At 47.7% G+C, this 26,549-nt stretch overlaps 1 protein-coding gene across 6 annotated transcripts in view; it reads right to left on the bottom strand.

The window, feature by feature from the left end:
- Pld (Phospholipase D) overlaps window positions 1-26,549 on the bottom strand; it is a 112,187-nt gene that overhangs the window by 46,232 nt on the left and 39,406 nt on the right. For all 6 annotated transcript variants that reach the window (XM_084584325.1, XM_084584321.1, XM_084584322.1 and 3 more), the window contains exons 2-7: window positions 11,804-12,024; window positions 10,498-10,663; window positions 9,449-9,692; window positions 7,765-7,830; window positions 6,411-6,571; window positions 5,938-6,090 (exon numbers count right to left, since the gene is read on the bottom strand). In XM_084584325.1, the coding sequence (XP_084440451.1) occupies window positions 5,938-6,090; window positions 6,411-6,571; window positions 7,765-7,830; window positions 9,449-9,692; window positions 10,498-10,663; window positions 11,804-11,972 (959 nt within the window). In that variant the 5' untranslated portion in view covers window positions 11,973-12,024. The remainder of the gene's footprint in view (window positions 1-5,937; window positions 6,091-6,410; window positions 6,572-7,764; window positions 7,831-9,448; window positions 9,693-10,497; window positions 10,664-11,803; window positions 12,025-26,549) is intronic.

Here is a 26,549-nt window from a genome sequence, read left to right as displayed (position 1 = left end):
AGTTAAAACATAGTTGCGAGAATTCCCCGCTTTGCCACCATTAAAACCCATGTGTTGGCCGACTACTTATGTAGTGGCTCACAAAGTGCCTACCACTTATGTGTACCCACTGTCGCAGTTTTGCTGGCTGTGCTGTGACGTGAAATGTTTTCCGCCTTTCCGGAAAGCATTATCATAGCATTATCACTTGCAGACTGCCGGCGATATGGCACTGTGGCCATTTTGGCCATGCTCCGACAAATGCGGCGATGTCCGTGTCGATAGGGGGCCCAGGAAGTGTCCGCTACGCTAATAACGTGAACCCATCACTGAGTAGTACTGTCACCAGCCCTATCGCGGTAAACTCATACTGTTATCACTCACATACTGCTCATACTGCTCATACTGTTGATCATACTGCCCGTGCATGGTCGTGCTGCTCGCTCGTGCCAATCGGCCAACCTCTCACTGTGGGCCTGCGAGTGCTGTTGCGTTGTGGATGTGTTGCGGGCAGGTAGCGCGCATTTTGTGGGAGCGTCTTTTGTTTGGAGCTGGTGCTGCGCGAACCACAAAGCAGTTGTTGCGTTAGTGCATGTGCGAATGGTCGGCACTATGCCGAAGCCGCCTCGACCGAAGTATCGCGTACTGGCAGTTAAGAAAAGGTTGATCATTACTCATTCTACTATAAATAGAACTAGGAAGGGTGCACTAGCGCGTGCATGAAACTTGCTTACCCCCAGTCGCCGTTTTTGAGACTGCTGTTGTCGCCGCACGACTACCACAGCGCAACTGAAAATGACGAATTTCTGGTCGGTAGCACACCAATAAAATGCACGTACGTACATGTATTCATGGAAAATTTACTGTGCCTGAATTTTTCTTACTTCAGAGTTCGAATAATGGCAAAATTGTATTGGCCGGTTAAGGTGTACTACTGGATATTGTGTACTTTGCCTACGTCTTCACCAATTACGTATTAATGGGGTTTTACTTTAACTGCCAATGCTGACATCGCAATACTCAGATTTAATGTTCATTTTTTTCACGACGACCTCCGAGAAGACATCACAAGGAAAACAGTTAATAAAGCTTTTAGAGTACATGCAGCATCGTTATTCATACCCTTTATACCTCAAGCCAACATCGTCGAAGTAGCAAAGTAACGTACAGGAGCGTTATGAACTGAAGTGTGAATAATCAGCTGGCCGTAAAGTGTGATGACAATTGCTCGCTCATCCTACGAAAGTGACGCACCAGGTATTTCTGCACTCGATGTTGACACTCTCACATACAAGCTCTTTACGCAGTGTTTATCGCAGCTTGAATACTGTATAACCAATGTGGTGATAAACACTTTGCTGAGTGTTCTTGCCTAGCGTGCATATTATTCTTCCGGTAAAAACCACAGAAGTAGTACAACAATCAATCGACCCCAGCGAGAATGCGAGAACACAAGGGGAAGAAACCCAAATTTACTTTTTACTTAGCTCAAGGACACTGATTAATACACGCCTTTCAAAATTCTTTGTGACTGGGAGCATACTATATACAGTCGCTAACCGCTTGGTGGGACACGGGAAATGGTCCGAAAAATAGAACAGTTCAAAAAGTCCGTCAACTTGAAAAAAAATCACTTTTCTGCGAAAAATCAGCTTTAAAAATCACGAACTTCAGTTCTTCCCAAGTTTCGTTTATAGGCCGATAACGAAGTTATAGTATATACAGTGATCGGCTTCTGCACGTTGTCTGTGCGCATGCGCTCGCGTGATTCGATATGGTGGGCGCAGCTGCCACTAAGCTCGTGACGCCCTTGCTGGTTGGTGCAGATGGGGCAGGTGTGCGCGCAACTTGCTCAAGCATGCAACTCGCTCAAGGCAGTCACTGCGTGCGCAGTGGTGTCCCGCAGAAGCGAATCATGCTAAGCTATAACCGCTATAATGCTCCAGTTAGAATATTTTGGCTAGTCATGCTTTCATTATGTCCATGCCACTTCATGATGTACTGCGACGCAGTCGATTGTGCTGTGAACGAATGCAATCACCAAGCGAAGCAGTGACATTCAGTCTCCATGGCTATCGACGATAGCCAAAACTGCGAGATGGAAATCGCAGGAAAAAAGCGAGCGGAATGAGAACACCCATGAACCACGAATGCACCAGACCCCCCACCCGGCTCCGTTTCCCCAGTGTCGAGCGAGCCGCGACGGATGGTGCTCACGTTCAATTTTCAATACGATTGCGTGCTCTTTATAGGCTGCCGCGATGAAAAGGTCAAGCATTTGCTTATTGCTACTGCCTCAAATGGTGATGATGAACAAAGAGCCAAGTTAGTCCAATCGAATGACTGCTTTGCCTAGCTTTCATGGCCGCACAAAACCGGTTGTTTTCGAAAATGATGCCCGCTCGCATCTAGGTGATGCCAAAAAAAAGCGAGCCTTGGCCAAAAAACGATCTCCACAGTATTGCTCGCACCGAATTTGGTCCGAAAAATGGAACTTCTGGACACCATAGGGTCCGCAATACAGTCGAGCCCACTTATAACGGCCCCACTTAAGACGAACTTTCGCTTATAACGAACGAGACCGGATCGACCGCCAAAATATACATTACTTCAATGGCACAAGATCGCACGTATAACGAACGTATGAGCGCTGCCGATCGGTTACAGCGAACGGACGGCGTAAACCCGGCGCCCCGATACGAGATAACGATGGGCTCCCATCCCTTTTGGTCTGTTTTCGCAATCCTCCTCGCAAGCGAGCTACCCTTTGCTCACCGACGCGCGCTGCCTACGAGTGTCGGCGCGTGGTGTGGCCTCCAAGACCACGCTGCCGCCCCTCCTCGCAACTCAACTCCCCTCTCCTCTCGCCATTCCCTCGTCTTCGCCTGTCTCCACGGCGCCGGTCGCCGGCATAGTCTTCGAAGTTTCGTCGTTTCGTTTCCTGGCTGTTCCATTGAGCGGCCGTGCCAGGGGCGCGGGGCGCCAGGAGGCAGGCCTCTCCATACGCTAGCGGTTGTACTGTTTGCACGGGCGGACTGAATGCACTGCGGCGCGCGCCGCTGCATTCAGTACGACGGTGACGGTTCGTGGCCTCCGAGATTTGCGGAGGTAATCTCGGAGGCCATGGGCGGTTGAAAGCAACTACGGTAGGAGCCAACAGGTGGTAGTACTGACGCTCAGGGATGCCTCTCATTGGTCTCCCCGCTGCATACCATGCCCCGCTGTGTGTCCGTTCCGTTCCATTCCTTAGGGACTTCCTCGCTTGCCTCGTGTGATTGTCGCACGTGCGCACGTGCTCCGTCAGTTGCGGCGCTTTGTTGCCATTTTCGTGTGTGTGGTGTGAGCGCTTCGTCTGTCGGGCCTGAGTCGTATAATTCGGGATGGCGGACGGGAATTGCCTGCCTCCAGCAGTCACGAAACGAAAAGCGCTGGACATGGCAACGAAGCGAGCAATTGTGACGGAACTGTCTCAAGGTGCTAAAAATTGCGAGCTGGTGAAGAAGTACAACGTGTCGAAATCAACTATCTCGACAATTCTGAAGAATAAGGAAAAGATCGCCAGCTCCGACGCCAACACAGCGGACAGAAAGCGCCTGCGGAAGGCCACCTATGCGGACGTAAAAGATGCGCTGCTGAAGTGGTTTGTCGACGCACGGGCTCGCAACATTCCAATAAGTGGACCAATGATGCTGGGCAAAGTCAAAGACTTCGCATTCCTACTAGATTTTCCCGACTTCTGCCCAGGCAATGGCTGGCTACATCGGTTCAAAGTGCGGCATGGGATTGTTTTTAAATCGATTGTCGGTGAGGCGCGTTCGGTAAGTGACCAGGACGTTGCCAATTGGCTTGCAACAAACCGAGCCATTATTGCAAGCTACGCGGAGCAGGATGTGTATAACGCAGATGAAACTGCATTATTTTCTCAGATGCTTCCAGACAAGACGCACTCCATGAAAGGGGAGTCATGCGCTGGCGGTAAACACAGTAAAGTGCGCGTTACAGTTCTTCTGTGCACTAATATGAATGGCAGCGACCGGCGCATGCCGTTTGTAATCGGAAAATCCAAGAAGCCACGTTGCTTTCGAAACCATGTACCCGTGTGCTACAGGCACAATACTATGTCCTGGATGACAGGGGATTTATTCGCAGAGTGGCTGGGCGAGTTTGACCGCGACATGCAGAGGCAAAGCAGGCGCGTGCTGCTGTTGCTCGACAATTGCTCAGCGCACCACGTGCAAACGTCTCTGACGGCAGTGACTGTACTTTTCCTGCCACCCAATACCACTTCTAAAGTGCAGCCTCTTGATTTGGGCATAATACGCTCCTTTAAGGCATCGTATAGGCGCCGCATTGTGCAGCGCTTGCTCATCGCCGTTGACCGTCCGGCCGCTAACTTGCCGCTCCGAGTTTCATTGTATTCAGCCCTTGAGATGGTGAAGGCGGCCTGGGCGGAGGTGACGACCACTTGCGTGCGAAACTGTTTCCGCAAGGCCGGCTTCGTCGACGCAGTACCGGACGTCGGGCCTAATGCCTCCGATGATGATGATTCCGGCGGCGATTTGTGGCAGCGCTTCGTCGACTCCGACATGGGAGGCCCTGGCATTGGTTGGCAGGATTTTATTTCTGCGGATGAAGTCGCGGATATTGCGGAACCGTGCACGGACGAAGGCATCGTTTCTGAAGTGCGGGCCGAGAGCGACGCGGAAGAATCAGATGAAGATGAAACGTCTGAGCCAGCACCCGTAAGCACATCTGTAGCAATGGGCTATATAGAGGGCCTCAGACAACTTGTCTATGCCAAGGGACTCGGCGAAGAGCACGCTAGTGCTTTAAATAAACTGGAGACCGCCTTCATCACATCTGCACTGGAGAAACAAGACTTTTTTGCTAAGAAATAAATTTCATGTTTTGACCGCCAACTTTTTTTTTCTCTCTTTTTTAGTTTGTGGTCCAGTTACTACGAACTTCGGGATATAACGAACGAACGCCGCGTGACGCTCAGGTTCGTTATAAGCGGGCTCGACAGTATCGGTCACGAAAATGTACTCTCTTATGGGCTGCGTGACGATTCCTTAATAAAGACCGAATTATTGGAGTCCGAAAAATTGGTCAGCTACTGTATAAGAATACATGAGTGATTTATGCTTCACCTTTTTTTTTGTTTGTTTCTTTTTCACCCTCATGAGGACTAGCATGCTAGTTTAACTACCAGGGAAACATATGCATTAAGATGCCCCTCTCTATAGGCTAAATCCTACAAGCGCTTCAGAACAGAGAAGTTGTTTGCCTGCAACCGTGAATGAACACCACAATATTTTTGTATCACTTGATGAACTTCCTCCTTATCATGAAACCTTGACCTTTTAAATCCGAAACCTGGTCTGAAAGCCCCGAACAATTATTTTCTCACACTGCAGAGCTAAAAAGCTTCCCGGGAGGAGCAGGCCTTTCTGCACCGAAGCCAATGATGCCAAGTAACAGATGCTAGCGCCATCTCAAGAAAAATGAAGTGCGGAGGCCAGGCAAACAATAGGAGCACAGCCAATATGCCAGGCATGTCAAAGTAGACGAGGTGTTGAAATAGTGAATGAAACAAAACCAAGTAATTTAGTCTCTTAGCTTATGATAATTCAAGATTTCATAATTAAAATACAGTCAATAGGTGACATCTGAGAGTCAGCGGGCTGGCAGTAATTTCCACGCCATGCCATCATAGTGGCGCTTGCCATCAATGGACTATGTTACTATGTTACCATTTTACCGTGAGCCCGCCTACTGTCAGTGTGCATATGATGATTGTTGTTAACATGACAGGCATGAAAGCAGGTGCCGGACACCTGGCACCAAACACCCTTAAGGTTATTTGTGCATGCACACTTATTGCATGCAGGCTTCGGGTACTGATGACACAGTATGCTAAAGGCATCTATAATACACCACCCAAAGGCGGAGGCTGACCTGGTGAGGTTCGTGACGAGCAGGCCGTGGTTAACCCCCGTGGCCATGAAGCCGGACTGGACCTGGAAGCCCTGGTCCATGAGGAGCACCGACTTGATGACGCCGTCACGGGGACGGACGTACAACACGCAGGTGTCCTTCGCGATCAGCCACCTGGTGAAGAAACAAAAGGTTCGTCATACAACAGTAAGCCCACTTGGCACATAAGCCAACATAGCCAATCAATGGAGTGCAAGGCAAAGGCATGGTGGTTTGGGCTAGTTGGTTGCAATCCGTGATGAAAAAATTAGCAGCACAAAAGGGATGTAGGCACACGCTTAAGGGGCAAACAAGACAGGACCAGTGCAATGCTTCCAACTGAATTTTCCTGTCCTGTATTGTTTGTTCCCTACGCTTGTGTCTACATCTCTTTTGTGCTGCAAATTTTTTCACTGTGGTTTGTAAGGCAAAAGCAGGAATTAGGGCATTCGTACCTCTTTCGCCACCTGCTGCAGCACTGGTAGAAGATGAAGTGGAGCCGGACGCAGCCCCTGGCACTGTGGTGGCCTCCAGACCGCTTGTACACAAGTCCCTCGCGGCCCTTGGGGCCCAGACCACTGACAAACGACAAATGGCTCACCTCGAGGAACTGCATCTGCGCAGTCACCCCACTCCTGACTCAGTTGGATGCCAGCCAAAACATGAGTTAGAATTCACCCTCTCGATGCCACAAGATGAACACGAATCTGAATTCACCCTATCAGCGCTACAAGACGTACACAAGTCAGAATTCATTACAAGACGAACATGAGTTCGAATTCACCCTCCTTGCACTCGAAACAGAACATCAGTCAGAATTCCCTCTCTTGATACTACAAGATGAAGATAAGTGGGAATTCATCCTCTTGATGCTACAAGACGAACATGAGCCAGAATTCACCTTCTCGATGTTACAAGACATTCTCATCACAAGTCTAAACAGCCGGTGAAACCCCTTTAGAGCTGCGGCCATTCTGTGCAGCAAAGCTTTGAGCGAGCTGCACCTCACAGACATGAGGTCAACCACAGTGATTTCCCCAGAAATGAAACATGACGTCGAAGTCTACAAGCGAAAGCGGCATAAAATGAACAAGAAAACCTCCAAGCAATAAGTTAATGAACACATGCTCTACAATACGCATCTTCGATTCCTTGCTTTCTGCAATTAGCCGCAACAAATGGGTGTGCCACTGCTTCGGAACCTGTGCTGTTGAGTTGCTGGCATTATTTGTGCGTTTGTTGCCTTGGGGTTCTCCAGGGTATGCGCACTGACATCGCACAGTAAACGCACGCCTTGCTTTTTGACCCTACCAAAACGCGGCCGCTAAGCCCTAATGAATCGAGCGCAGATCCTCTGGCTGAGTAATCAAACACCCTAACCACTTAGCCACAGAGGCTAGGTGCTGATGCCACAGTGGCTAGGTGCCGATAACTTTACGGTACACTACCAGAGATGATGATGATGATGACCAGAGATTTTGCTACAACCAAGCAAACTACCCACAGCACATGGTCTCTTATAGAACAATCAAGGTAACCACTTCGCTCAAGTATGCTTCTTTACTACAGGAGGCACCGTTTTGCAAGCAACATAAATTGCTGATTAGACTCAGGGGCATGTGGAATGAGTCAGTTGTGTTGTCACGTCAAGATAAGCTCGCATATTATTGGCACAAAGATGCACATATGTCTAAAAGCAACTATATGTGCCTGCTGACAAAAGAACACAGAAACCTTAGCAAACTTTGGGTGCTAAGCCAGTGGTTGTAAGTGGCTAAAGCGGGCAAAGGCAAGGGCTCACAAACTCACCGTGTGCGGGTTCATCCGGTAGGCTGGAACCATGACCAGGTTGCTAAGGTAAGCTTCGAGCTGCTCCTGCACACAAAAGCCACCGCGACGTAGCTATTGGAACACCTGGACCTCATCAATCACGTAATGGTACACAGTGTTCCTTCCAGTAGTAACAAGAGTGTTGCAACAGAAGGTCCTTGAGAATGATGATACAAGCCTGCCCAGTTCCAATATGTAGCTTTGTTTCATCTTATATATCCTCCCACCCCAAGGACAGGACTCATTTACAGTGTCTTCTCCTACCAGAGCAAGTAGCTGTCAGCGCCACTTTGCCGACACTCACACCGCTGAATAAGCAGCACTCTTTGGCAGCGGATAATTGGGATAGCTTCAGATGTCAACATGCTACAATGCTATTTACTCTGTGGAAAGTGTAATTAGTAAAAACCCGCTGTAGTAAACTCGGATACAGTAAAGTGAAGCTGATGTTCCAGTTCGTCTTCCATAGATGCCTTTACATTCCCCCACTCTCTTTGCTTATAGCATAGATATTTTTGATAAAATTCGGTTATAGCAAAGTGCATCTGGCAGCGGGGATGTACATCTCATAAAATGACATCACTGCACGCGCGCTACCTAGGATTGTGAAGCAAATTGTTCTTTTCTGAAAAAGAGAGAAAGACACCAAGTTTTTTTTGATGATTTTACCCCCAGGCTCACCAATTCTAAGGAGAAGCCAACTTTACGTAAGCGCTGAAGCTGTAAGGGAAAGCTATGATCGTAAAAAGAAGGCGACGCGGTCCGCTCAGAAAGTAAACGGAAGTAAAAGTGCAACAATAAATAAGGAACACAAGAAACAGCCAAGTATTCGCAGTGCTGTGCAACAAGAGGCAGTGCCAACCAAGAAGTGGAGGCACTGCACGTGCGGTTGTGCCGCATTTGACTCTCACACGCATTTCTCACCTATTACCTCTTAAATGACAGAAACAGTGGAAGACAATGTCATGCTCATGCAGGGCTTTAGTATTCAACATGAAATTGCACTCAGTTGTATTTGCAGCTATGTAACATTCATGCTATGGAGTATGTACAATCTTTGTTAAAAGTTTAAAACCAAGGGGGTCTACTTCTGAGCCATACTATGTGGCTCATAATGCATTCCCAGGTTTCCAAACTTGCTGAAGGCAAGATTTTTCGTCCTAATCTCTGCAACTAGGACTTCAACGATTGTTTAGAAGTAATAATATATGGCTTAAAAGCAAGCCATCTGGGCTCTAAACTTTTTACAAAGGCTGTACTTACACAAGATCTAAACAGAAAACTTTACAGCTGGGAAAAAAGAACTGCACAAAGAGATGATAAAATAAAAATAAAGCTATTTTAGAGTTTTTTTTCATTAAGCAACAAGACGTGTTCAGTAAGTAGGCATTTAATTAACAGACAGCATCTTCAGGATCATGTCATTACCAACAACTGATATAGTAAAGACTGATTTAAGCAAAGATCTTTGCCAGTATGAGTGGCTTTACTATAAAGGGGTTCTACTATATACTATAAATAAAGGCAAAATAGTCTCACTCAGTGGTAGAAGGAAAAAAAAAAAAGATTTCAGCCATTTCCAAAGTATCCACTGAGTTGGACAAGAAAATATCTTGCCAGTGCTACAAATCGACAACACCCAATACACGCCCTGCGCACGCACCGCCCTCTGCTGGACCTCTTCCTGTGACAGCAGGCTCTCAGGCTTCTTGGGGAAGCGGGGAAGCGGCCTCCTCGCGTTGTTGTCCTCGCGGTAGCTGCGCCGGCGCTCGCGGTGTCGTTTGGTCGGCAGCGGTATGGACATGGCAGCACGGTACATCTGCAGCTGCTGGTGCAGCTGCTGGAAGTGCTTGTAGCGCCGCCGAATGCTCCATTGAAAGTCGCCGTGCCGAAGTTCGATTACGTACCTGCGCGCACATGCGTAACCATCAGTTGCTGCCGGAGGGTGGGATTGCGGTTTCTCCCTCTACTTAAGTACCTGACCAGGTGGTTTCTCCAGCTACTTTTCAGTCCCCTAAATGTACAGACATTGAGAAATGATTCATGCCCTTACACATGCTCCTTCAGTGTTTTCTATAAGGGTTAGTCATAAGGGCAGACCACGCTGACCTGAGCACCATCAACCTTGTTGTATGAAAGACATCTATTAACTAAGAGAGTGAGAATCGCTCTGAAACCTCTCAATACCATGGATAGGGCATCAAAAATATCAGATAATGGGGTAAGTTAGGCTACAGAGGCTTTGAAGAATAACGAAGAGTCGAAGACAGTCATCCATTCTTGAACCAGGGATTTCACTAATACGTCAGTAAATAGTATAGCAGTAGCAACAGTGATGTCCACTACGCTTGTGGGGAGTAAGCTAACAGAACACCATTCACTTCTCAACAGTGGCTGCAGTACAACAGCAGCCGGGAACGGCTAATGCCTTCCCAAGTACTTCCTGCTTTCCGCATTTTTCTGTGTCTTATTCGCCTTCCCTCAGTGGGGGCCAACCAACCAGATCACACTAAGTATTTTTGTCTAGGCGATTTGCTTAATATTAGCAAAAGGGTAATAAACTTTCGCAAAACATAGGGGAAGAAAGAGACATGCAAGTGAACCCTCCCTGTGTTTCTTTCCTCTTCTCTCAATGAATCCACACCAATAACGTAACAGCGAGGCAGCTAGAACATTTGGTGGTGCGCGAGTCCGAGCGTGACGCATGCTCACAGGTTGGGGTTGAGGATGTGCGTGCTGCTGTGGTCCCTCTCGACGGAGACAATCTTCACCTCGAGCGGGCAGTCAGGTAGCATGAGCAGCCGGCTGGGTGTCACCAGGCTGCAGCTGGGCTCGTGAACGCGCGAGAAGGCGAAGCATGTCCCTCCGCGCGGCAACACTGCAAGAATTTGCCCAACACAATGTCGTCATCACCATCAACAGCAGCAGCCGAACTATACCCGCTGCAGGGCAAAGGACTCTCCTATATTGCTCCAATTTACCCGGTCCTGTGCTATTTCCATCAACTTGACCCCCGCTAACTTCTTAAGCCTCATCCATCCACCTACCTCCTACTGTTTCCTTTCTTTGGTATCCAATTTGTTACCCTTTTCGACCATGCCGGTTATTCTCCGTTCACACATGCCCTGCCATTTATTCTTGACTGCCATTAGAACATCATTAACACGAGTTATTTCTCTGACCCACTCAGCAAGCTTCCTATATCTTAACAAAAATACACCAAATATTTTCCATTATATAGCTCTCTGCTCTGTCCTCAACTTAAGTAAACAATCTTCTCACATGCAAAACAGTGGTGCAAAAAAAGCTGTCTCAGCGAATGGGATAGATTCGGCAGTGCTGACAAATTATATTACCAGAGTTTTAATAAGGAAGAACATACACAAGATTAACCAACACAGGTTTCAAACACTGGATGTTAGAAGTCTGCGCCTTCTGAGTCGCTTGTGTGCAGTTTGAACATCACGCAGGGATGAACCGCCTCTTTTCTTGCAATGCAAACAAAGCCACAGGAACAGAGGGGTGCCACTATTTTAGTTATGGGGTGGATTTCGTTTTGCCACTAGCGTAGCTAGCATAATTTGTGCAAACTCACAAAATGAGATACAAGTGCTGGATGTCTTCGACCCAGTCCTCGCAGCTCATTAATAAAGAGCACAGTCGCTCGTCCAGCCCCAGTATCCCACGAGTGCTTCACAGGGTGTACTTGTTCCCAACTCCTTTCTCCCGCTTCCCTTTTTCTCTTCCTTAAGCCTCTCTTCCCTGTCTCCAGAGCAGGGTGGCCAACTGGAACATTTTTCTGGTTAACCTCCCAGCTTTCCTCTCTCATTCTTTCTCTCTAACATACTCTTATCACCAAAGAAACAAGTTTTTACTTTCACTCTCGCATTTAAATTGTGCAGTTATGTTAGAAATATATGCTTTAGATAATATACTCAGTTTTAAGAGAAAACATTTAACTGCATGCAACCGTAGGCTATACGGTGACGCAAAAATGAATTCCTCGCCGGGTGCTCACCGTCCACACTGTCACCCCCTTCCTGGATCGCGCCGTCTGCCCCACCGCAATCCAGCAGCTCAGCCAGCGGGTCCACCTCGGGAGGACGCAGCTCCTCGAAGTCCGGGTCCTCCTCCTCTTCCTCCTCGCCCCCTGAGGCCAGGGCGTCCTGGGACGTGGTCTCGGCCATTTTTTTCTTCCTCCTGCTGCTTCCTTGACGCTGGTGCTTGGCGAGACCGCTCCTGAGCGATGAACAACAAGTTATAAAATGCAGACCTCTGGTGGACGTCTCTATATCATTCTAAGCTGTTGAAAACTAAGGAAAGGCCATTAAGCAATCAACTGAAGGCAGGGAAGGAGCAAAACACCCGCCTTCCAGCTTCACCAAAAGCAAAGGCACACACCGACAGCCATACCGAACTTGCTAACATACAAGCACCCAAGCAGCAGGCACACTCGAATTGCACAACAACGAATGAAGTCATTTTTGAGAGCACTACTTCTCAGTCTACATTCTCATGGCTCAAGCTGGCCTGGACAACACTCTCATTAGTCAGGAAGAAAATATGTCTTTTCCGTTGATTGTACCTCCAAAACGCAGGTCCATGTAAATAAAGATGGTTTGTGTACAGAAGTTTTATGTGTAAAGGCAACAGTGTGTGCTATGTTCTAAGCCGCAGTGAAGACACACGCAATAATTTAACCCAGCTCATTGTAGTCGCGGTCTACAGTAGATGGTTGCATGGCCCGCCCTTCTAAGCTTGTCGCAGAGAAGGGGAGAAGGATTGCCGCAATAAAACAGAGAGAACGCGGAGAGTGGTATAAGACACTTCTCAGTTAAATGACCGCACACGTGTCCCTGCCTATGTAGTACAGCAGATCACTATGCACCACAGCGAGCTTATAACGTGCGGACATAGTTATAACTAATGACAGGTTATTAATGAAGGTGAAGCTACCATCTAAATATTGTCACCACCCAAATTATTAGGGCGATGGCACTGCGTCTCAGATAAAACGAACAACTATGGCCGCAACGCGGTTATAACGAACGGGAGACGTCGGAGCTTTCCACAGGAGTCTAAAGACGCGTGATTCAAGCAAATATAGAGTCCGACCGAAGAACATCTCTCATGTTTCCCCCCCCCCCCACCCGTCCCCCACCATAAAAAGTGTCAATACTCTGACAAAGCCGACTACAAGGTCAATCGGTGCACGTGTACACTCTGGTTGGCCGCGCGTCTAGTGTGCAAGAAAAAGAGCACTAAGGGCGAGAAAAGGGGGCATTCGGCATTTGAAAGGAAACTGCTAAACACAGGTGATCAACCGCCATCATTTAATACTATTGCTGAATACTAGTCACGTGGCCTAGGGCACACGTCGCAGTCAAGTTTTTTATAAATAGGCAAGTTTGTTATAACTACGAGTATTTCATGCTCTCAAAGGAGGGAGAGAGAGCGTCGGGGAAGAAAGACGATCCATATACTGAAGCGAGCACAGCAAAGCCCTGGAGTGGCCTCAGAACTTTCCGAGAGGACTTTCCGTGCGTGGGCACTTGCCAGGCGAAAAACACAAACCAACTGTGACATTACTACAATTGGCAGCCATCTATAACCTCCAAAGCAGGCCAAGAATCGAAGTGTTGAACCCCTTGCCCCCCAGTTATGGAAGCTTTAGAGCCATTCTTATAGGCCAGTGAATCACGACTTGCCGTGCATTGCAACCTGATGCTTAGAAGTGCACATATCATCGCCAATCAGGAACAGTTGCCCTTTATATGTACGTACACGTTCAATACTAACTACAGTTACTTTTATCAAATATTCTCTTTGAGTCCCATCTCCTAAGTCAGTCTTACTCTTCGTTTTTATGTTCTTTTATTCTTATTCTCTGCTATGCAGAATTCTTATTCTTAAGCTATCTCCTTTGTTTCTTTCTCACTTGGTTGGCTGGCCGTCACTCCGACATAGCAAGGACCGGGACGACGCTTTCTTTTTATTTCTTTTGATGAGTGCCATGACATTAAACAAACACTGTTTCTCAAAAGTAGGTGCCCAATTAAAGCATGTGCCTATCGCTGTGCATCTCCACCGTTTGTGATTCATTGGCCCTCCAAGACTTGCAACATCCGCGGACACTACTAAAGGCCCTGGGCTAAGCCTTAGAAGTGAACCCCTCAGGCTCAAAACTTATTTCAAAGGGCTCAGTGTGTGCGCACGAAAACCTGTACCCCCCCCCCCCCCTTCCACCCCCACTTCCAAACACACACACAAGAAAATGAGCAGTGGCTTAGCTCGGCTTAGCAACGAAAGCTTGCTTGATGATTATGCTTGGCGAGACGTTCTTCCCGCTCTTCCGACGTCTCGGACGTACGCTCCGCACGGTTAGCCTTGCGCGTTTCATTTGTACGATGTCGGGTCGTCCGACGTAGCTCCTCGCAATCTCCGAAGATGCCGCGAACTGTACGCGTGCTCATCGTCCGCTTCTTCATCCATAGCGCATCTGACTATAGCAAGCGCAATGGCGAGAGCAGCGAGAGCACACGCTCAGGCTCATGGAGGAAGGAAACAACTTAGGAGAGGCCCTTGTCATTCCCAATGCATTGGAGAAAGTGTGGCGGAAGTGACGTCAAAATTTAGGGTTAGCCAAGTCGGGCCAGCGTCGCTATGAAAACTCGGGCCACTAGCAACAGCGTTGCTAAGGGCCCTACGTACGTGAGCGTCGCGGAGAAAGAAAATGCGGAGGGTAAAGGAGGAGGAGAGACGTTGCAGCATCCGGTCGAGGCGCGGCCGCGCCGGCTTCAAAAAAATGACGTCAGGGCCTCTCCTAAGTTCTTTCCTTCCTCCATGCTCAGGCTCATGTGAATTCAGCTGCGCAGTTAGTCACGTGATCGTATGAAAGAGGCGGCGTAACGAAGGGTACCGGAGAGCGGCTTGCGCATGCGCATCGAAGTTGCATAATGGGGCTCGTGACGTCACGAGTCGGCGCAGCGGTGGAGACCGGCGCAGCTAGCGCGGTGCAGCGGCGGAACACCTGCGGAACGACCGGTTGCCATGTTACGGAGCATGCTCAGCTCAACGTTTATAGAACCTTTATAAAACGTTTATAGAACCTAGGATCTATAAACGATGGCTCAGCTGTAACATATGAAAGGCGCGGCGAAACTCCCTTCTACTAGTCTAGTGCAGCTTTCGATATACAAAACCCAAAAACGTCCCTCGCCACAGAAATTAACGTACCCTGCTTTTTCATCGTCTTTCCAACACGTCGCTTTCGATAAGGGGAGAGAGAACGAGCGCCATAGCTCCACCCACCCGCGCACGCACGCACGCACGCACGCACGCACGCACGCACACACTAACACACACACACACACACACACACACACACACACACACACACACACACACACACACACACACACACACACACACACACACACACACACACACACACACACACACACACACACACACACACACACACACACACACACAACGCTCCCAGGACAAATGGGCGCCCGACAGTCTGGCAACAGCCTCACCATATTTTCCCCCGGGTCGCATTTCAAGCGGCGATGGCGCGGTCGTAATATAAAGCGACAACGAGGACGCGGTGCTACGACCGGAGTTCCATCGCGCAGGATTTGGGGAGGCGCCAAAGCCCGGCGCCGGGCATAAAAAAGCTTTACGTTATTGCGCGGTCACGATAATGGGTCGGCGGCTGGAAGAGAAACGAGAGAGCTAGCTGAAAAAGCCCAGCGAGAAGATATAATGGGACTTGATGTGGAGGTCAGCATATATGTGCGTGTGTCTGTATATGTGTGTCTGTACGTGCGGTGGTGGGTGTGTGTGTCTGTATGTGCGGGTATGTGCGTGTATCTGTATGTGCGTGCGTGTGCGTGCGTGCGTGCATGCCTGCGTGTGTCTGTATGTGCGTGCGTGTGAGTGCGCATTTGGACTGGGTTCGATAAACGCCGATTCGGCTACTATAGAAGATGTGCTGGGCCCAGTGCTTAGTCGTCGATAATCATCCGCCGGCGTTTTTAAGCAATAACAACAAAGTAAGACACTTCTGGGCAAATCTTAGTCGTCGTAAATGGCCACGCAGGGTAAAAGCAATGTCATGATAACTGCAGTGAACACCGGCTTAGAACTAAAACACTGATGGTCCACATTCACGGCCATATCATATAGAAAGCTGCGACCAAAAAAAAGAGTTCGTTGTTTAAACCATTTTCAAACAATTCCACAGCCCGTGATTGAACAAGAATTCTGATGGCTCCGGCTTATACTTAACTTAAAATACTCGTTTCGTTTCATATTATTTGGTAATCAGCGTGATGTAACCATGTTATATGTTATATATGTGTGGCATTGTTAACTGCATAAACAATTGGACGTTATATGCGACACACTGCGGGCCGCGGTTCAGTGTGGCTAAGTGATGTTTCCATGAGTCCTGTCCTACTATAAACCGCTCACATTAGTAACAGCATTAATAGTAATAGGCATGTAACACAGACAATAAAAAAAGAGAACACTTAAACAATAAAACTAAAAAAGCTAAAAGGTCGATGACGGGCGCTTCATGCTGGTAATCGCATTTACAGCGAATGAGCCTCTTCACCAGACTAAAGCTGAATTTAATTGTGTTGCGACTATGGCGATATCGTTCAAAAGGTATTGCTGCGGCAAATTAAGAAATGCAGATCTCAATTTAATTACCGAACCACATTCGAAAGTAAATACCAGTAAGGCCAATTTACTTTCAATTTATACAACGTAAAAAAAATGACTACAGTGGCTGAACATGTGTTTGCTATCACCATCTCAGGCTCTTTATCGATGATTGGTATGCTTTTTAACGTCCAAAAAACGACTCAGGCTATGAGAGACGACGTAGTAGAGGGCGTTGTAAATTTCGGCCATCGGAGTTCTTTAAAGCGTATTGACATCAGTGCATGGGATCCTGTTTCAATGGAGGCGAAATCAAGTAACCTCTAACACGCGGCCGTCTTTTATGACAAGCAAGGGTGGAAGAACGGGCTAGTTGGTAAATCATCTTGGAAAGCAAAATAGCGCACTTCAAAACACAGACACAGGAAGGGAACGACAACACAGCGCTTTGACAAGCATCCCGAAGTATTATCATTTCAAAATTCGTGGCTTGTTTCGACAATAGCAGTTCGCTCTGGATGACATATTAAGACGAAGAGTGACAAAAAATTGGGAGAGGGGAACCTTAGGCTCCGTTTTTAAGGGTATGACGCGACAGCCTTAATGGCTATCGTCTCATGGGTTTCTTTTGCAAATCCGCTTTCGCGTACAAGCACTTTGCGACTCGCCATCAACCTCTTCATCCGGACTCTACCCACTGCAGGGCTTCTCCCATGTCCTTTCAATTACACCGGTCCTGTGCAAGCTGCATCCACATCACACACGCAAGTTTCCTAAACTAATCTGCCCACTGTTCAGTCGGGGCGGCGGTTCGGATACCACCGGATACCCCGCGAGTTCGAATACCACCGCCGAAGAGAGACCGCTTGCGCGACCGACATTTACAAAGCTGCCACATCTACAAACCTGTGTCGGGCTGCCCTTTGGCCGTCAGCAATCCGCTCGAGTCTCCCCCGCGGATACGTCATGTGAAGTTCGTGCATATGAACACAATGTGGGGATCCGGGGGACAATTTATCTATGCAGGGCTGTACCGATATGCGAGCTCTCTCTCTCTCTCTCTCTCTCTCTTGTAAATCCCCAGCCTTCTGCATATAAAGTTCTGGCAAATGAGCCTCTCGTATCTTGGGCACGACACCACGCCGGAGGAGCGGATGTCGTCGCTAACCCCAACACCACCTAACTCTCTTCAGCCCCCTGCTACGCTTGCATTATTTTGGAATCCACTCCGTCATCCTTAATTACTTGCCGACCATAGGTTATCGTGCCTTCGCAATACATATATTCAACTCGCTTAATCATGGCTTGGTTTGTGGGGTTTAACGTCGCAAGGCAATTCAGACTATGAGAGACGCCGTAGAGGAGGATCCGGAAATTTCGACCATCTGGGGTTCTTTAGCGTGCACTGACATCGCACAGCACACGGGCGCCTTGCTTTTCGCCTCCGCCGAAAAGTGGCCGCCAAGGCCGGGATTCGATCCCGCGTCCTTGGGCACAGTAGTCGAGCGCCGTAACCACGGCGCCACCCCGGCGGGATAACTCGCTTAACCACTCATTCCTTAATTTGTGTCTCGATTATCATTCCCCATACTCATCACCATACAGCCGTATACCACATAACGAGCGAGATAATTTTGCATAGATATAAAGCCCCGCTTCAACCGCGCGAACGTGCCTGCGTGGCTTATACGGTAGAGTGAATTGGGGCGCAAGTGTCTCAGTGTGTTCGATTCCGATCTCGGTAGAAGCGACCGGAGTTCGACGTCTAATGCGGTTTTGTGACATCACACAAACCGCCAAGTCAACGCCACAAATATGTCACAAATACCGCTTGCCAGAATCAAGCTCGTGATTTTGCAGCTACAACGCCGATAACAGCGATCTTAAAATGTTCATTATACTTCATCAAAAATAGAGATAATAGTGAGAAAGCTAAAGGAGCGGGAGAGACAATTTCCCCACCTGCCAGCGATAACATATCACTTGAGTCCAAAGCAGACAGCGAAGGGTTATAGCGATAAGGAAGAAAGGCGTTGGGCCTGAGTTTTTTTTTGTTTTTCTTTCTATCTCTCTGTTTCTTCTTCTTGTTCTACTTTCCATATCTCTTTCCATCTCTTTTCTCCATTTACTTCTTACCTCCATCCCTTATCGCCACCTGTCCCCGTTATCTTTAATGCCTAGCCGCCTCTATCACTGACCTGGGACGAACTTCATTTAGGCGACGGCTCAGGCCGCGCTCCGTATAACGGCTCACAATGCAAAAGAAGAACGCGATTGCTATTCTTCTCGTAAAGTCGTAAATTACTTATGGATATATTGCACGCGAAAATGCATTCTGTTAGCAAGTAGGAAAAAGCGTGCGTGCCACATATAATAACGAAGTCATCATTCATTGTATGCTCAAACTTTGTTTTCTGTCATAGTGAGCAACCCTGTACAGAACAAAAAACGCGTGCGCTTTTAACGTCCTGTCAGTGTAGGTCACACGCACGGCTCATTTCAGGCACGGCTCATAGGTACGCAACACTGCAGTGGCCGCCCGGCTGCGCGAACGTTTTATCATACCGTAGACTTAACCAGTTCACCGGATACTCCCTGCGCATGCGCATAGGTATGGCAAAATGAGGCTACTGCGTCTGCGTAGCTGGCGTCTGGTAGAGCGGCATTCGTCTACTGTATAGTACATCTGTGCTCTGCTAAAAGTCTCGGTTGTTGCAGCGCTTCTCTGACGTGTGGCCAGCTATTCGCCGAATGGTGGTCATCGCTCTCAACTGCTTCGGGGATGCGCCACTTGACGGGAACGCTTACATGGAATCACTATATGTGCAAATAGCTTTTATGCCACTGATTATTCAAAAATAGATAACACCGCATCGGCAGACTCTTAGTTAAGCTGCAGGCATAGAAATAGATAAATAAGCGCGATAACTTTGTCAAACCAGCAACAGAAGACAGAAATACGAAGAGTACACAATATAATGTAGGACTAAAAATTTAACTTTTATGGAGAGTTGAAGAACTCCAGTAACCACTCAATGCATGCGTATCGGATACGCACAGTCCCTCATGGAAAGCAATACATCGACCACGCGCAGCCTTGAAGCCCCAACACGTACGAAAAAAAAAATATATTTCTTTTTCATCGTCCTACAAACGTGCACGCGCAAATTGCTCGTGGTCTATAGGAAAACCACACCACAGAACGCGGAGACCCACAACACAGAACGCGAAGAAAGGTAAGAGAGAAACTATTGGACCCACGCTTGTAAACATTTTGAGAACGTCCGTGGGTACACTCAGGTTTCAGGAATACATTCTGACCAGCATTAACAAAGGGGAGCTTTTTGCTAAGGTATGAAGAGAGTACGGAACACATGCGAAGATTCCCATGAGGGTGTGTCCGCGGAAATGCGATCGTCCGACACGTCCGTCCGCTGCGGCAGAGTGCTCGGGGAGAAGCGGGAAGGCGCTGGTGCGTGTGTGAGCACGCACACAGGCATGCAAGCAAGCAAGCCCGAGCGAGCGAGTATGTTTACGTCTCGGCATGCGCTTTCCTTGCGCAAGCGTAGCGCGTGCCAACGCCGATGCGAAATCACTCGTTGAAGGCAGATACATATCCAGCTACATCTACACTGCTCAGAGGAGCCGCTTCGCCAACGGCATCCTATTGGCTGAGGACGCGGGTGTAGGTGATAACGCAGTCCATCGTTTCGCACGAAAAAAAGAAAAACAAAAACTTGCAAGACAGTCTGCGAAACGCTTGGATTGCCATTTTGCTTCAAATGAGCGGTATCTTTTAAATGTCTTATAAACATCAGCTACACTTGGGACACTCGAATAGACTTGAGACATTTGAAATACACTTGAGACAAAAATCATCAAGCGAGCGCAATAAAACACATGTGCAGTCTTTGTCAAAAGTTTAGAGTCCAGGAGAGTCTCCTTCTGAGCCACGCCATGTGGCTCGTAGTAAGTTCTTAATTTGCCAAATCTCCTCAGCGTAAGATTTTTTGCGCTACCTTTTCCAATGAGAAGGACCTCTACGAATGGCGAAGCAGCATTGCTACACAGTTTAGAAGCAGACACCCTGGACTCGTAACCTTTGACAATGACTGTACATACCAAGCATCCACGATGCATCACTTCCAGACCCATCCGCTACCGAGGCCACTGCTACATCAAATGTATGTCGTTCGTCTCAGTATGTACTCGCCACGGCCGATCTCCAAATGGCGCCAGTTTTCCAAACTTCCCTACCAAAATTTTGCCGCTATCATCTGTCGACAGTGTTCCGGGTGGTATCACACGATTTGTATGATTTTTTATGTTACCTGATATGACTGTGACGTGATGTGATGTGGCATGTCTGTGATGTGACTGTACTGTCATCACCCATCCCTCTCTCACCCACAACTTTTATACCCACCTACCACTCTCCCTCATTGCAGGGTAGCAAACCAGTTCCTTTACCGGTTAGCCTCCCTGCCTTTCCTCATCTTCCTCCTCCTCCTCCCCGTCGCATATAGCGCACTTTCAGTGGTCTTCTGAAGCTAGCTGACGAGCGAAATTCGAACCAACTACATTAGAAATTCTAATTCGATGTTTCAAACTGAGGTTTCGGAGAATACGTCTCCCGAGTCCCGCATGAAGGATGGCAGCCAACATGAAACCTCCCCACGCAGAGACACTAACACACAGCCATACCTTTCTTTTAAGTTCTTTCTGCTGCATTCCGCGCGCGCGCGCAGAATACAATACCACTAGAAAGAACTTGAAAAACATAGTACATGCGAAACACAACTCGAAAATATGTCATCTGCTGGACTATAATTCGTTCGCATTCATACACGCCTTACGCAGCCTTACGTGGCAATGAAGGTAGGTTCTTCATTCCCGTTGCCTTCTTCGGACTTGTGGGATTTACGAAAGCTCGACACTGACCAGACAAACTATAAGTAAGCAGGAAATGTGTATAAAGTATTAACAAGGCTTGCAATAGACCAGCTTTCTGCCCCGGAAGAGTAGACTCCTGAAAAGGAGCGCGGTGGCAATTAAATAGGAAAATATCCCCCACCTTCACTGCATATAGAAGTAAGAGAGAAACCAGACGTCCCCATGACGCCAGTTTAGAGCGCTTCGATTCGCCACAAGTGATGTCAGGGTCCGCCACAAGTGACGTCAGGGTTCGCCACAAGTGATGTCAGGGTTCCTCACCGCTTCGCACAGTTACCGGCGGACGCCCGTGCAACCGTCCACAAAGACGCGCACCTAGCTATAACACAAATTTTCAAAACAGACTGGATGCAAGCCGCAAACACAAGAACTTCTGACATCTCTGCCGTGCTTGAAGGACTATGTCGTCGTCGAGGTCTATATGTAATGGTGCCCGTGCCGCTGACGGTAAACATGCTAGAAGAAACTCTGCCCATCGCCGCAGAGCGAAAAATAAGGTCTGGGGTTATGTCCAACCCGCGGACAATGCCACAACAAACAATAAGACATAAAAATTAACGCGGCGACCGTTACACTATTTTGTACCGAATTTTTGTACGCTGACACTGGCAAGACGCATTCAAGTATTCGATAAATATATCTAAAGCCCCAGTGCGTTTCGCGAGGTATTTCGACGAGACCAGTGTCTCAAGAATGAAACTAACAATGCCTTCTGCCAACGTCCCGAAGACGTCCAATCCGCCTCCGTGCGAACCCCCACAGAGTTTCGTCGCTTGATTAAAGGTTACTATTTGTCTCGACAAAAAGCGAGTCAAGGTAGAGTCGAGATAAATTATTCCATCATCTAAACAATATTAACAGCTGGCTCTTTTATGTTTGTCGCTGCAGACTGGGACTGCGCTTGAAATAAACTGCCTGCAGAGTCCGGCATGAGAGCGCGATATACCGAATTTCTGCTATACCGAATTTCTGAAGTTTTCAGCTTTCGATGCCGGCTTTCCCGTGTGCTGCGAGTTAAGTGATGTGGGTAGCCAGCAGACATTGGCCGCTCAACCAGACATTAAAAAATTAGATCATACTTTGTGCGTACCAGGTTTCTGCAGGACAGAGAGGTCAGGATGAGAACTCGCTTTACTAGTTTTCTATGTGTCGTTCTATAAGGTTTACGAACAACAAACGAGGGAATCGACAAACCATAATTTTAGGTCTAAGAAGCATTTGTTTCTTGCTTATGCATGGGTAAAATTCAAACCTTGCCCCTCAAAGCAGCAAGTGTTATTAGAGACAACACTGCCAAAGTCATTGCTTAAAATGTTTATTTAGCATCACTAAAAAGTCGTCTACATAGGGAAACACATGTAGCACAGTGTGCATATGAATTAAGCTCTTTTTCTGAGTGTCACAAAACAGGACAGAAACAAAATAAGAACAAATGAAAATACCTGATCTTTCGACATAAAAGTTTCTATCGTACAAAAACCAAGTATTTGCCTTTCCTCCTGTGTTGCTCCCGGTGTTGTGTAACATTTTTATAGTCTTTTCTTTATAACGTTGTTTATTGCCACAGGACATAAAGAAATATGTAGAAAGAAAATTAAAACGGGTATTGAATGAAAGAAAAAAGGTTGGCTGATCTAATAAAGTTCAAGAGGGAACGATGATAAGGCCCTTGCGCCCAAGCAATGTAGCCTTTTTTTTAACGGACGCAGAGAAAAAAAGCCATATAACTATTAAGAAAAAAATATGAAATTATTAGGCGGCCAGATTTGAATTCTCCAGCGGTCTTGATGAATGTTGAATGCCCTTATCATGCCCACTGCTTTTATACAATAAATTCAGCTGCAACTTTAGCGTTTCGTGTGTGCGTCCTTGTGTCTCCTCTAGTCCTAGCCTTCCTCGCGCAGTTTTGAAACTGAAGGGTATATACGAGCCGGTTACCCCAAGTTAATGTCTTACTTCAGTACATTGTACATCTACTTGCAGTCGTTTCACTGTTAAAATAATATTATGGGGTAGTCTTAAACTCCGCTTTTAACGATATGACGTGATACCCACCCGGCACACAAATATCCTTTTTAACCAAGGTGCATAAACCTGCATGCGTGGCCTAGAGATAACGTATCCGACTCGGCATCCAACAGCACTGGAAGGTTGATTGCACCACCCCGTCTCAAATGAGTAATCATAGCTGGCAGCTCTTCCCAATTTTCCGATATCGTTCGGTCTCGTTAAGTCACACAAACCAACCAAAATCAGCGCACAGCCGTGCCAGCTGCCAGCTCCTGCCTGCCAGTGACCTTTCCCTCACAAAACCGATGTCGAACTTTCTGATCTTCTTCTTCTCCTTCGTTATAATGGCACATACTTTCTGATGAAAGAGGCCTGTTTGCCGTTATCACCCCCCCCCCCCCCTCTTTCCGCCGTTGACTTTCTCTCTCACCTCCCCACGCCGCATTCTCTCCCACTCTTTCAATTCCTCGTTTCCATTAAAACGCCGACGCTGAGACGAATAGACGCGGTAGTGTGTCAGGAAAAAGAAGCCAGCGTTAGAAAGACGGCGCAGGCCACGCAATCACACGCGACGAGAATTTACTGCACCCCTCCTTGAATGCAGCGGCGCTGTGGCAGTGGTTGTCGCGGCCCCTTCAAAGAAGCGGCTTCTAAATGCTCCTTATTTATGCACTAAGTACCGAGCGCCCGCTTTCCTCCCCTCTGCTTTATTAGAGTCAGATGAAACAGCGCGCGCCCTGGCGCTTTTTTTCATCCCCCGAGCGAGATTCTGAGAGCCTCCAAAACGTGAGACGGTCATATAATGCGCGTTGTTTTCCCAGAAAAAGCCCCCGTTCACCAACTTATAACTATTACGAATAACAAAAGGGGAAAAAAAAAAAAAGAGGAAACATACAGTGCTACCGAGTACCGCCTCCCGTGTCACGTATACGCCTGGATTTTATCTCGCGACCCTCCAGCGAAGTCGTCTCTAGTGATCATGAATGAAGTCCCAGATTCGCTGCAGGTTACTTTCGACCAATACAGGTTTTTCTTAGGGGATAGTCGTACATTCTTTCAAAGTGCACCCACGTAGTGAGACAACATAAGCCAACCAGAACACGAATTTAACCATTTTCAGCACTGCGGGGTTAGCAGCGCTTGTCAGCAACTGCGTGAAGGTGAAGATGTCATATGCTAATATTCAGAGTGCCGAGGAAGAATATTCGACACGATGAAAAGAACGAGGCAGTAGCTTTCCGTGCCGTGAGCGAAGGGATACAGGAGGGACTGAAAGGAGGAGGACACGCCTGGAGCGCTATTACCTCAGCGAACTAAACTATACCAGTTTCGAAACATTACGGATACAAGCACACGCCAGGCCTTCCCTACCAGCTGTCCAGCTGTTTCTGAGGTGCTGTAATACGACGGCGCCAAGAGACACCGTGAACGCGCATAAACACAGCCCCTCGCACTCAACTTGCAAGCAAGAGTACGAGAAACGACAGCATAAACTTGAGTGAGTGAAATACCTCGCAGATGTCGCAGTAAGTTACACTCCTTAAGGGCAGAGACTATCGCCACGACGACGTTATGACAGCTGGAATGCACTTAACTAGCGAAAACGCACAAAGGGAAGAAGAAAAGAAAACTCGGAACGGCACGCATCACCGTCAGTTTACTAGTCCTCCCCAACTTGCCGCTAGTTATATATGTCTGCCCTTTCGAAAAAGGACAACTTTCTTCTTTCAAGTTTGTAACAGCTGTCACAGGGCGGACGTTCGCTTACGGCTGACTTTAACGAGTCTCTATACATAGTACATAGCAATTAATTGCACTCAACTACTCTGCAAATGCGATTTCTTTTTTTTATCATACGGGTCATTCAAGCCGAGAATTCATTATTACAAGCCCCTTGATCGTCGACTGGATAATAATGGCTTCTCCTATATTCCGCCAACTAGCTCTGTCTAGCGCCCACTGCGGCACTCAGAGCGGCTCGCTGCGGGGATATGCGCGACACCACTGCACAGGGACCAGCGTGCCACTATGCAGTGACATAATGCGTGAAGTCGCCAACCAGTGTGGCATGGTGCTACGATGACGATGCGGTAAATGTGTTCTTCCCAGCAGTCCTTATAAAACGGCTGACATATACAAGGAGTGCCGAAGGTCGAATACAATTATGCATACTTTTAGGGATTAGATGGAGCTATATGATTATAAAAGAGACAAGACGCATTTGGCCCCAAATAGTTAAAATGTTAGCGACATTTCAAAGATGATTTCAAGAAGCCATGAGTGAATCAGTACCACACAATAACCTTTAATCAGTTCTGCATATTGTAGATGAGGTTAGCATATTGTTAGCATATTCAAAAGATGAAGTTAGCGCAAAAACTTTGACAGACACTTGGAAGAGACATGTGCGACGAATACGACGAAAAACAGGAGCTTCTTGTATGTCGTTCTACGTCTTTGTCTTCCATGTATTTGTCAAAGTTCGTTCTATTGTTTGAAGGAAAAGTCAACGGCCTCTGACATTCTCAGTCAACGAGCTTTCCGACTTTATTGTTATTGGTAAATGGGGTTGGACGTCCGGATGTGACACATGAGATATGAGAGAAGACGTACTGGTAAGCTTCGGATTAATTCCGACCAACTGCGGCTCTTTGACGTGAGCCGATATCGTCCAGCATACGGTTTGGTTTGGTTTATTGAGTTTAACGTCCTAAAGCGACTCAGGCTATGAGAGACGCCGTAGTGGAGGACTCCGGAAATTTCGAGCACCTGGGGTTCTTTAACGTGCATTGACATATCGCGCTGCATACGGGCGCATTGCTTTTCGCCTCCATCGAAACACAGCCGCCACCGGTCATGATTCGATCCCGCACAGAAGTCGAGCGCCCTAACCACTGCCCCACTGCGGCGGGGGCGCACGGCATATGGATGTCTTTAAGTATTTCACCTCTACGAGCATACAGTCTGTCCAGAAAGTAATGAGACTAGTTATGGCCTTGCTCGCACTTAAAAGCGCGATTGGGAAGCCAGTTTTGGGGGAAGGTGGGGGACCATTCAGCTTCATAGTGTGACCAGTTCAAGTGGCTTCGAACAGGTGAAGCGAGTGGACGCAATGGAGAGTGTAC

Source organism: Amblyomma maculatum, chromosome 11 (assembly GCF_055883805.1).
Source record: "Amblyomma maculatum isolate TAMU_Amacu chromosome 11, ASM5588380v1, whole genome shotgun sequence".
NCBI classification, from domain to species: domain Eukaryota; kingdom Metazoa; phylum Arthropoda; class Arachnida; order Ixodida; family Ixodidae; genus Amblyomma; species Amblyomma maculatum.
The sequence above is the reverse complement of the archived record's forward strand: the minus strand, read 5'-3'. Positions and strand labels throughout refer to the sequence as shown.